The sequence below is a fragment of the Chaetura pelagica genome, unplaced genomic scaffold (genome assembly GCF_000747805.2).
Source record: "Chaetura pelagica isolate M959 unplaced genomic scaffold, ChaPel_1.0 scaffold349, whole genome shotgun sequence".
Lineage (NCBI taxonomy): Eukaryota > Metazoa > Chordata > Aves > Apodiformes > Apodidae > Chaetura > Chaetura pelagica.
The window spans coordinates 71,749-83,470 of record NW_009954611.1 but is presented as its reverse complement, the minus strand read 5'-3'; the positions used below and the strand labels follow the sequence as shown (position 1 = coordinate 83,470).

Genomic DNA, 11,722 nt, shown 5'->3' with positions numbered 1-11,722 from the left:
TCTTGGAATGGACAGTCTAGTTTTATTCTTCTCTTTGGCAAACCTCACCTCTGCACTGCTTTTTGCAGAGGGCACTCTTGTGAATGCTGGTTGTCTCTTCTGGCACCAAGCTTTTCTGGGGATTTTTAAGACTCATCAGGGACTACTCTGAGAATAGTAGCTGGGAACAGCAAATCCTCCATGAATATTGTCACAGGCCCTGTGCTTTCCTGTGAGAAGCTCAGTAGTTCTGCAGAGTCCTTAGTGAGCTGTGCTAGGTACTGATAGCACAGTCACAAACAATGAGAAAAAAAATGCAGGTGAAAGCAGCTTTACCTGTATGGCAGCGTGATCCAGTCCATCCTGGGGGGCAGTCACACTGGTAAGGGGCCACACAGCGACCCCCATTGAGGCATGGCAGAATGCATATTGCTAAGGAGAGAAGAAGAGAACAAATGAAAAGAATTATCTTCCATGAGAACAAAGAAAAGAGTGTACAAGAAATGAAATGCTGTTTAATGAAAAACTACTATGCCTCAAAGTATCTGCATGTGAGTTGAGGCACGAGCAGCAAATATGACTGGCATGGTGGCCAGAAAGCAGAAATTTTGTGAAATGGACAGGCTGGAGCAATTGCTAGAGTCTTTCAGGCTCTAGGCTCCAGGCTCCATGCTCACTGGAAATGAGCAGGGCTGTTTGCTTGCTTCTCACATGTAATATCCACAGACATAGCCCACTTCTGTGATGATAGCTAACAAAATCAGTTCATGGTTTAATAACAACCAATTAGATTGTTTGTGGATTCCCCAGGGTCCCACAATGTAACATGCTAAACCAGTGATCCAGGCATTACCCATAGAATAGCACTTGGTCTGGGTCAGTGAAAACATGCTGAGAGGGGTGGCACCACAAGTCCGTAGTGGAAAGGCATCTTTGATACAAGGTGCTTTGGGTGCAACAGGTTGACGGTGGCTGGAAGTTTTGGGGAAGAAACAAAGCAGACACCAAAGAGCTGATGGCATCCGAACTGAGCACTGAGCAAGCTATACTGCTCCTGGGAGCAGATCTTCAAAAGTGTCCAACATGTATCCTGTTGGTGACCTAAGCACCTTCACAAAACTACCACCTGCACTAAACCAACTGAAACAGCACTTGTGCAAACAAGAGCTACAGTTTATTTGGGTCTCAAATTTGGACCCTTAAGTGGCACTTCCAGTAGTTTTATACTGGGATGGAGGATAGGAACTTTAGAGGACTGATGCAGAGGTTCATCTTCTTTTGCTGCACAGCAGAGGTTAAGCTAAGCAGGTGCAGTCAGCCTGGATAAGAAAAGAATATTGAACTTCCTTGGAGCTCAAAGGACTAACCCATATCACCAAGAAATACTTGTCTGTATCATTACACTTATAAGGCTCTGTATGGTTTTTAGAGTGGTCAGGCCTCTCTCAGGAGGATGAATCTATCTTGTCATCTGTGAATTGTACTGTGAGCTACAAGGTGGCTGAATTCTGTTAGAGCTCTGTGACCTCACTTGTGGCCTGATCCTGACAGATCAGTGCCCAGTGCTAGCACTCATAAATCCCTTTGACTTTCAGAACTGACCCTCAAGTCCAAAGACTAAACCTATCTTTTCTGTCCACTGGTGCACCTTGCTTGACAAGCAACATGGCAAAATTGAGATGGAACTAACAAACTATGGGAATTCTTTTCCCCCTCTCTTCACCACCTCTGCCAAAATAAAGGGAAAAAAAGCAAAAACCAAAGAGAGAGCTGGTGCTTTTATCTGCATAAAGTGTGATTTCACTGGTCAGCTGCCTGTTCATTTTTATCACACAGGGAAATGGTTTGAATTGGGATGACAGATGAAAATGACTGGGGGCATAAAATTTGTTCTCTAATCCTGAGGAATGCATTAATACCGTTACTAATGGTATGGCAAGGAAATAAATGGTAGCATATTAAACACAGGGCTCAGTCCTCTTCTGCTGAAACTGTGAAGCATACAGGGCTGAGTTTGCATGTCTGGCTGTGGTGGTACTGACAAAGGGACTGCAAAAAAGGGGCTGTGGGAATGCACTACATAACTGGAGTTTCTGTTTTGTCAGAAGCACAAAACTTGCTGAACCTCTTCTCATTCTGCATCTATGCTAATTTGTGCCATGTGGAACGGACACTGCCACAGAGAAGACCTGAAAGCTGCAGAGGTAGATTCAGAGGACCAGTTTAAGATGTGATACATTTACCTAACAAAATGCTCAAACCACACTGCTCTCCATGAACTACAGGAAGAGGTGGCTCATCTTTTCATAAGTCTCTGTGTATGTTCAGAGCCAGGGACAGTGACATCAACTCAGCTGCAAATGTTCTTGGACATGCTACAGCTTTTCATCAGGTCCACACTGAGTACTAACTACAGAAAGGGTACTTTTCTTCTCCATCCACATAGGCCCATGCCTAAATATGTGTAGAGTAATAAGGCTTCTCATGCTGCAGATACACTTGTGTGAAAGGGTTAGTCCTCCACATTCCTTGTGCTAAGAGCACCATGAAGAAAATGGGAAACATGGCACAAACTAGCACCCCCTGTATCACACAGATAATATGACAAACCCAGGAGACAGATGGAATGGACAGATGTTTCCATCAGAAGCAGATGGAAACAGTTTACAAACTATTCAGAGATCCAGGCCAGATAAAAGCCTGCCCAGAACTTATGGGATAGAGGTACACCAGTCAGGAAGGACAGCATAGAAAAGGTGACACAGTTGTATTATTTGAACACAAACCGATCAGGTTCATAATCTCAGACTGGTAAAAAAGGAAGCCAAGAAACTAATACAGCCACCAGCAGAACACTCAGACCTCTTCTGTTCTAACCCCTGTTCTTTCCCTGAAACGATCACGTATTGCTATTACATACAGACTTCGGAGAACTGAAGCAAGCTGTTCTTCAACCACAATGAAAGAGCAACCACAAACAAAATCACATCAATTAAAAAAAGGCTTGTTTTTGTTTGGAGATGTCAGGAGATGGTAATTGCTCTAGAATCAAGCAATCAGTCGTTTCTGCTCTCTCTAATTCACCAAGTAGAACAAAATAATTATCTTTATGTTTTCAGATCTTATGTCTTTGATTTTCCCACCCAGTTCACCGAAGTAAATTCACTAGTCTTTCCAACAACATCCTTGAGGATAATACACTTACGCTCTTCACAGAGGCGACCCATCCAGCCATCTGGACATGAGCAGGCATTTGGTCTCTCACAGATGCCACCATTCTGACATGGGAACCGACAGACAGCTAAAAACAATAAAGTTTCATTATAAACTTGAGACGGTTAATTAGAAGCTTAGTGATTCAGCATCTTGCACAGATCTTTGCAGTTTAAAGTAGAGCAAACAAATGTAGTGAAGTTCAAAAATGTAACTTGACTTTAGTTTCAAGGGCTACATAATTTTCTGGCTCTGTGTGTCTGACTAGATAGTATGGGCAGCAGTATGGGAACCCTTTAAGACAATCACAAGTTGTCCATGGCAAGAATGAAAACCTAAGACATTTTTAGTGTAGTTGGTTAAATTGTTTGGACAATGGTTTCAAGGCTGACGCTATGCTTTATCAGCTTTTTTATAAAACAAAACAAAAGCCTCCCGTCCTCCCCAAAAACTATTGCTCTTTTTTCCCCTCCTCTTTTAAATTAAGTCTAAAATAAAATCAAGCTTTCTTCTAATCTTGGTAGGAGGCACCAAGATAACGCTGTCTGACATAATATAGGGCTTGTTGAAGGTAAGATTAAACACTGTGGTAGAACAAGCAATTGTTGTTGCACTGTCCTCCAGCCTAATGAGGAGGCACCAACAAGGGTGCAGCAGTGGCACAGTGAAGTGTTTACCTGTGGAACCCAAAGTATTACTATAAACCTCACTTAGCATGCATGCGGTCTGGTACTCCTTGGTTTACACACTTGTTAATAGTAAGCACTTGATCATGGAAGTGAGGAATCTGAACTTGAATCTATCATGCTACCCCAATATATTGCCTGGACTGGACAGGCTTTGACTTCATTATTGTTTCTATGACATTGCACATTTCTTGGAATATACATCCAGGAAAAGCAGGACTACTTCAAAAAATCAGGTGACAAGCTAAATACAAACACATTAGACTGAAAGATTATTGGAGGAAGTACAATCCTTGTCATGTTGGTTTACATACTATATACAGAAGATCAAAAATCGTGGCTTCGAGGTGATACGATAGAACAAATAAGTAATCAGATTAACTTCTAATTACTGGTAGTTATGAGTACAGACTAGCCTCAGAAAACTCAGTCTGAACTGTAAATTGCATCCTATCTTTAATTAATTACTAGGTGAGCAAAATAAGAGTTTAACCTTGAAAGTTAGGCTTTGTTTCAGAACTTGTTCAGTGTTAGTATTAAATAAAAACATTTTTTTTAGAACACTGAAACAATGTTCAGACCTGAGCTCCACATTGGAACGAATGCAAATCTTTCCCTGCTAGAGCCAAACTTGAGTTACTCTTAGAGCTAAGCCATGCCAAGCTGCCAGCTACAGCTTGGAGTCTGTTGAAATGCAGCCAAAGCTTTTCCTGTTTTATTTTCAATCTCAAGAACCTTCCCATCAAATGTCAGCTGATAATGAGACAGGAAAGAGACCTTAGACCCTGGCAGGTTCATAGAAATTGCAATATTTAACATGTATTTTGAACAATTTTGTTGTAAAGATATGTATGACTATGCAGACATCTGGTCTCTGGGTGTTGCCTAAAGCAGAATAGAGTGCCAAGCAGATTTTCTTTGTGCAATGAAAAATCATGAAAGCTGAATCAAAAACCATTTAAAGCTTTGTGTGATCCACACCACTTAGAGCAACATCCCATGAATGTATAATGGGATGGGAGGCAAAAGGTTTGTGCATAAATGATAGCCCATGTTAAATTCAAAGCCCATTAAAAATGGTCTCTGAAATTTATTTTCTCGGTCAAAGGAGATAATGTGAATATTTAATGAGTTAAGATAAATAGTTTTTGATGGCAGCTCCATCCTGATCAGTGATTCAGGATCTCAGAAAGAGATTTTTCCCAGATTTCCACCCAGGCCCTGACTGAATAAGAGTATCACCTGTAAGTGTGCACTTCTTATACACCAGTTTAGGCAGGCACAGACTTTGTGTCTGTAGCTTTGGGGATTAGTTTTCACTCAATGGACAAGACTAGAGAAAGTCTTTAGGCACTGGGATCTCATTCTCTTTCTTAGCTACTGTAAAAGCAAAAAGGGAAAATGCAGTCCTGATTTAGTGGAGAGAGAATGGGAACCACTGGCCGTGACTTCAGTTAGTGGTAGCTGATCTCTGTTGTTACAAGTGAACAATTTCCTCCGTGCCTTAGCTGCTCCCTCATAATGCTCATTTGCTGTTGGGGTATGAACTTTTTTTTCAGCAGCTCCACACTTAACCACTCCCAGTCACCAAGATGTGGGCAGAGAGCCAAGAGGCAACACAGATTTTAGAGCATTTCAGACATTAAAAATTGAAGTCACAAGATGTGTGCATCTGTGCAGCCTGCTGAATCCTGCGGGTGTTTATGATCAGTAGATCCAGGCTAATACTTCTCACCCCTGAAACTCAGATCAGAATCTGTCCTGCAGCCTCTAACCAGCAGTGATTCAGGCAAGTGCAGCTGTGGTGAGTCCTCTCCCAAAGAAGCTTATGAAGTCTGCTTTTTAATTATAATATTTGCATTAACTAACCTGTTCAACCAGGCCAGAATGTTTCAAGCAGGCTTAGGACACATTAATAATCAACTCACAGAGCTAAAAACAAGAAGTGCAACATGAGTCATTACAAAGAGTGCTTTTATGTTGCTTCTGATGTAGACCACAAAGGCTTGGGTCCTGTAGGCCTTTTGTTAGGCAAATCTCTCAAATGAATTATAAAGCAGTTTTGAAAGATTATTTTGACATGTGTCATGTGTTGGTCCCCTCAGGAACATCTTTAGTCCTTTTTTGTTCCCCTTTAAGATGAAAAGAGGAAGGGGGGAGGGGAGAATTGTTATACCTCTCCCTCAAGACACCAAAAGGCAGCTCATTCTGTTCTGTTTTCCTGTACTACACCCTAATCATCTGTCTACCTCATCACTTTTTTTTTTTTTAAATAATTTTCCCTAATATCTATTCCTCTGAACAGCTCTATAGACTCCACAGTATTGCAAACAGGAAATGTTTGACAGTGCTTCATGCATCAGCCCTTCCAGATTGCTAGCAACAGTGGCAAGAACCTCTTTTAGGAGGAAACTACAGCTCTTGGCATAAAGTAGGGTTCTGTGAAACTGATATGTACTAAATAAGAATAAAAAGTAAAGCTGTTGATACTAATGGTGCAGTTGAAGAATTTTAAGCCTTACAATCTGAAGAAATAATATAAAAATAGCTTAGGTAGAGTAGCTATTGTGCACAGATCCCCTGAATTCTGTAGCCACCACAGTTTAGAAAAACAATTACAAGATACTTGGCAAACTTTTCAGAAAAGGCTTGCTGCCTTGGCAGTATAAATTTGATACCTCTTGACATCTGAAGTAACTCAGGTGCTTTTACTGTAAACCCTCTCCCCTTGGCTAATTGACAGGCGATTCTTCATGACAATGACAGGCCACATTCACATAACCAGGAGAAATCTGTTTTTCAGGAGCAGCTTCTCTATTCCTGAACTTCAGGAGTTACAAGCCCAGTTCTTTGGCTCTGGGTCTCTTTAAAATGATCTGCTAATCCATGATTTCTAGGCAAGGCAATAACAAATGTAAGGTACAGGGTTTTAACAGAGTGCCTGCTTTCACAGACTGGTGCAACTCAGCTTTTCTAGGTCTTGACATTCATAATATTTTGCTGTCAGAATTTAAACAAAAAACTAACGAGGGGACCCTGGTAAGTCAGGCTTAGTACAGTGTAGAATCCTCCATCTTCAAAGGGCTTCTGACCTAAAGAGAAAATAGTTAAGGAAGGAGGAAATACTGAACCTTCTTTTTTCAGCATGGGGAGCTGAGACTTGCAGGTTGAGAGACAGATCTGACAACCTTGATGATGACTCTTATGTTCCCAGATCAGCATTTTGGCACCTTTCCTCTTCCATGGGAGTTCTTGAGCTTAGGGAACGGGTCTGGCCACTGATGTGTTCTAAGTTTTTTTGTTTTGAATAGTCATGTTTCTACACAAAATATGTACAGCTCAGTGTGTAGTATGGTTGCTGTTATAGCATCTGAGATTAAGACTTCAGGGTACATCCAACTCGGCTCCTTATGGCTACTTGGCAGAAGGCAGCTAGTCAAGCCTCTAATAAGGAAATGGCAGATGGCAATGTCTTTTTCATCCAAACACTCAGACCCCAGAACCCTTTTGCTATGGCTCATCCTTGGTTTAAGAAGGTCTTTGAAGATACTCATATCTGTTTTAAACTGTTTACTTAATAATATCTTCTATGTTTTTTGTTATGTTTTCTCCACTTTTAATTCAGAACATTTCAACTATTTGAATATTCTGTGTAGAAGAGTTAATCCTGTAACTTAAACAAGTGCATTTTTTTGCTCAGTAAACCAAAAAGTTACATTTTCTTGTCGGTATGCGACAAGAGAATTTGCCTTCGGTATTTTGATAAAACCATGAAATTTCTGCAGTATTACTGTGTATTACTTAGTGACTTCTATCAATCTTTCCATAAGTATTTAACTGCAAAACAATTTTCTGGAGCTGCCAAGGCCTAAACTAAGTGAGATGAAGCACCTATTGGATGTTTTTGTTTTCTGCAGTGTGAAAACCTGACTCACAGCGCCTACTTGAAACAGCTCAGCATGTCAGAAAGATCACTGGATCTATCACTTTCTCCCAAAAAGATGTAAGAAGAGAGGATCTTAGGTGTGGAATACAACATTGTAGCAAAAGAAACTGTAAGAGTAGCAAGGACTTGAAGAGAAAAATTGTGTAAGCTCTCTCTTCCACCTGCAAATAAAGAAATACCCTTTCCTTTAAATGCCCTGGGTGAAACCATGACTGCACTGAAACTAGCAAAAAATTCACTTTTATTTTTGTTGCAGTTAGGATGACACCTCTATGCTTATGGCAAGCTAACATATGTTTCTCTTCATAAAAAAGACTTACCTTTGCAGGTAGGTGGTGTTGTCCAGGTTCCATTTTCTAAGCAAACGCTCCTCAGGGGCCCCTCCAGCATATACCCACTGTAGCATGAATAAGTGACCATGTCTCCATACTGATAGAAGCTGCCACGAATCAGAGCATTCTCTGTGTGAGCTGGGGGCCCACAAGATATCTCTAAAGAAAAGAAATCATCCAGAGGCTGATAAGCTGCAGTGCCAACACAAGAGTTTCTAATCCTGGGCACAGTGCTTTGCAAAAAAGACCTGGGAGGTGTCAGAGAGACACCTCTGATACGAAACCAGTAAGGAGGACTTCTTCATGGTGCAGACGTTCACAGGGAGAACTTGTACCTACATACCAGAAACTTCCAGATGGTGCCAGTACATACATGAGACTGGGCTTGTAGGGTGAAGTCATGTCACTGTTTGAACTAAACAATACTGCTTGCAAGAAGCCAAAAAGCTTTTAGCCATGCCTGCAAAAAGATACTATGCCTTCTATCAGTGTCAATAAATACAGTAATAGACAGGACCTCTCCCTACAATGCTCATCTCATTACCCATAACCTCAAAGGAATAGTTCTCAGGGTATTCAGGGTATCCAACAACCAATCCCCACTGCAGTGCTTGCAAAAGGTAAATCAAGAAGAAAATTACAGTAAGGTCTACTAGATAGCTCTTGAGGCATCAATCCACATAGATATATTCTGGATCCTTTTAAAGAAACAACTGTGTTAGAACAAACAAAGAAATAGCTCTTCTGTACAGCTTCTTAAGTTGCCTGTATGTGCTTGGATCTCTCAGAGTGACCAGCCTCTCCAAATGACAATAGGAGGCAACTGCTCTCCTCTCCCAGAATAGCTGCATCTAGGTGTCTGCTCTGCAGACACATCCGTGCTATCACTCTTCTGTGGGATGCAGCTCTCCTCACCAGCCCTCTGGAAAGTACCAAGCCCCTGCAGAACTGAATCTTGTGTACTTACTTTCACACTTAGCTGTTGCTGGAGTCCAGGTCTCATCAGCGTTACAGGTGATCACAGACTGCCCTTTCAGCTGGTACCCTTCCCTGCACCTGATGGATATGTTCTGACCAACATAAAAATCCACTTCAGACAGAAGGGCGTTCTCTGGGATTATGAAAGGCACAGGACATGGGTTTGCTGTTCATAGAAAGAGTAGGAGGGAAAAGAAGAAGGGAGGAAAAAGGGATGGAAGAAGATAAAACTTTAGAATAGTTTTGGCAAACTTCAAAATTAAACAAGAAAAGCAATAGAAATGCATGCACACTAGTCCAATTTGTAATTTCAGGTCCAGTTATGTGAGTTGAGTCATAAAATAATAATAAAAGGTTTGATTCTCTGCTGTCATGTGGCTTGCTACCATAGTCTACTGAAGCAGAAGGAATACTAATGATTTATGTAGGGACTATCCTTTTTATTACTACCAAACCATTCTCTCTTCCCATTCCTGTTCACCATAACCTTACTATAAAAAAGAGAGACCTATCCTACTTCTTGTTCTGAGGGGCTGGACCACAGCAAAAATCAAAGTGTTTGAGCAGAGACTTGCAATAACATTCATTAGAGTTCAGAATTTCTCTGAGAATCTTGCTGACTGTAAGCTTGTTGAGTTATTTTTACATGGTCTGTTACCTCATCATGAATGTGGAAAAGGTTGGGCTCTACATACAGCAGAGAGTGATGCCAGTTTTCTGAAATTAAAATTCTGTGTGCCCTTTGTAAGACAAAATTGTGCCTCAATTAACCACCTCAAGACTATAATAGATGTTAAAGCCAGTTACAGACACATACACCAACAAGGAATGCTACTGTGGGTGTGTGTGTACAGTGCACCTGTGAGTATGGTGCTCTTTCACAGCATCACAGAACAACGGATGCAGCCATGAAGTCAGGCCTCCTTCTCAAAGCAGAGCCAACTAGGTCAGAAGTTTTTCTGGGACTCAACCAGATGAAATCTCAGTATCTCCAAGGATGGAGATTTCACATTCTCTCTGGCCCTGTTTCTGTGTTTGCTATAATGGCAAAAAGTTTCAGTTACTTAATTGGAATTTCCCTTATTGGAATTGTGTCCATTGCCTCTCATCTTACCACCATGCACCTCCAAGAAAAGTGTGGCTATTTTTTCTTTACACCTTCTCAACAGTCAGCTGAAGACAAAAATCTTCCCTTTTGCCTCCAAAGTTTTCTCTCCCCTGCTTCTCATATATCAAGTCGTTGACTACAATTTACTCCATTTTATGTCAGCTTTCCAACTAAAGGAAGCTATGCAGAGCACAGCTCATTGTTTTACTCTCACAAAAATACACTCAGGCACATTAATACTTTAACATGGCTCAGTAACTGCTCCCTTTGTTCCTCTGTAAAAATGGGATGCACATCAACACACTTCCCAATGTAGGCTACACAAATTTTTTAAACAGCAAGTGACAAATTCTGCTTATGGCCACTTCGGAAGAAAATTACAGTACATTTCCACAAAGATCTGCAGAAGTTGCTCTCGTTAGCTGTCCGTTTAAATGAAGAGCAGCTTAGACTTTCACGCTTACAAATTGAGATGACCTTTTCATTACAAAGCAAACACGCACGTTTACAGAGAGGCAAGGGATTACTCCATCTTCCATCTCTTGTGCACTCTGCCTCTGGTTCCCCTTCCAAGCTGTATCCCCCCTCACAGAAGTATGCTATTGTACTGCCAACTGTATTGTTTTCATAAATTGCCTTCCCATTCAGCAAGGGAACTGGAACTTTGCATCTGGTCTCTGCAAAGGAAGAGCTCTCATTAATTCACTTTTATATTAGACCTGGACTTGTAACAATTCCTGAATTACACAATGTGTATAAAGTAACAGTCACAGACCAATAAATCAAAAAGAGCGTTAAAGGAGAGTTTAGTAGCCCTGGGAAGGAAATGTAGCAAAACTAGGGAAGGAGCTCCTCCTAGTGATGAAGAAAAGCCAGAGCCACGAGTTTTTCAAAATGTGGCAGTGGTGGGGAGGAGAGGACACATTTATGACTTCCTACTGAGGTCAGTAGAACAGAACATGGAGATTATTCTTTCTTGCCACCGAGAGATAATGCATAAACTGGGAGCCCTTTGCACGCTAACTCTTTACTTGGCAAGAAATATCACATGAGGTGCAGGATGGGTGTGGTGCAAGATGCTGACATTAATACTACTAATTGCTTCCCTCAAGATTCTCAGCTGTGTTTTCTGAAGACAGCAGACGGAGAGTCCAAGCTGAGTTACCACTGCTATACACAAGGCAGTCTGTGTAATGCAATGACTGAAGATTAAACTATCAGCCAGTCACAAGGCTATCAGGCAAGAGGAAGACAGGGGTTAATGAGGTATCTGTGCACAACCTTGTTCAAGATTGTCTCCTGACACCTGTTCAGCACTGCTACAGTGACTTTTCTTAGGTTTGTGGCTAGGTACTAGAGATCTCCTCTCTGATGTGACTGAGCTCTATCAATTTTTCAGGTTGCTATTATAAGGCCTGTAAAGCACTAGGGCAGTGTAGTGCACAATGATCCCATTCATTGTGTGGTTGCTCAACATTTC

The 11,722-nt window shown here is 41.3% G+C and overlaps 1 protein-coding gene across 1 annotated transcript in view; it reads right to left on the bottom strand.

Annotated features, from left to right (window-relative positions):
- Window positions 1-11,722, bottom strand: part of SVEP1 (sushi, von Willebrand factor type A, EGF and pentraxin domain containing 1) — a gene marked incomplete at its 5' end in the record, with an annotated part of 79,966 nt that overhangs the window by 4,836 nt on the left and 63,408 nt on the right. Inside the window, 5 exons of the mRNA XM_010005461.1 lie at window positions 316-411; window positions 3,185-3,280; window positions 8,145-8,315; window positions 9,124-9,300; window positions 10,746-10,919. Of these exons, the coding sequence (XP_010003763.1) occupies window positions 316-411; window positions 3,185-3,280; window positions 8,145-8,315; window positions 9,124-9,300; window positions 10,746-10,919 (714 nt within the window). The remainder of the gene's footprint in view (window positions 1-315; window positions 412-3,184; window positions 3,281-8,144; window positions 8,316-9,123; window positions 9,301-10,745; window positions 10,920-11,722) is intronic.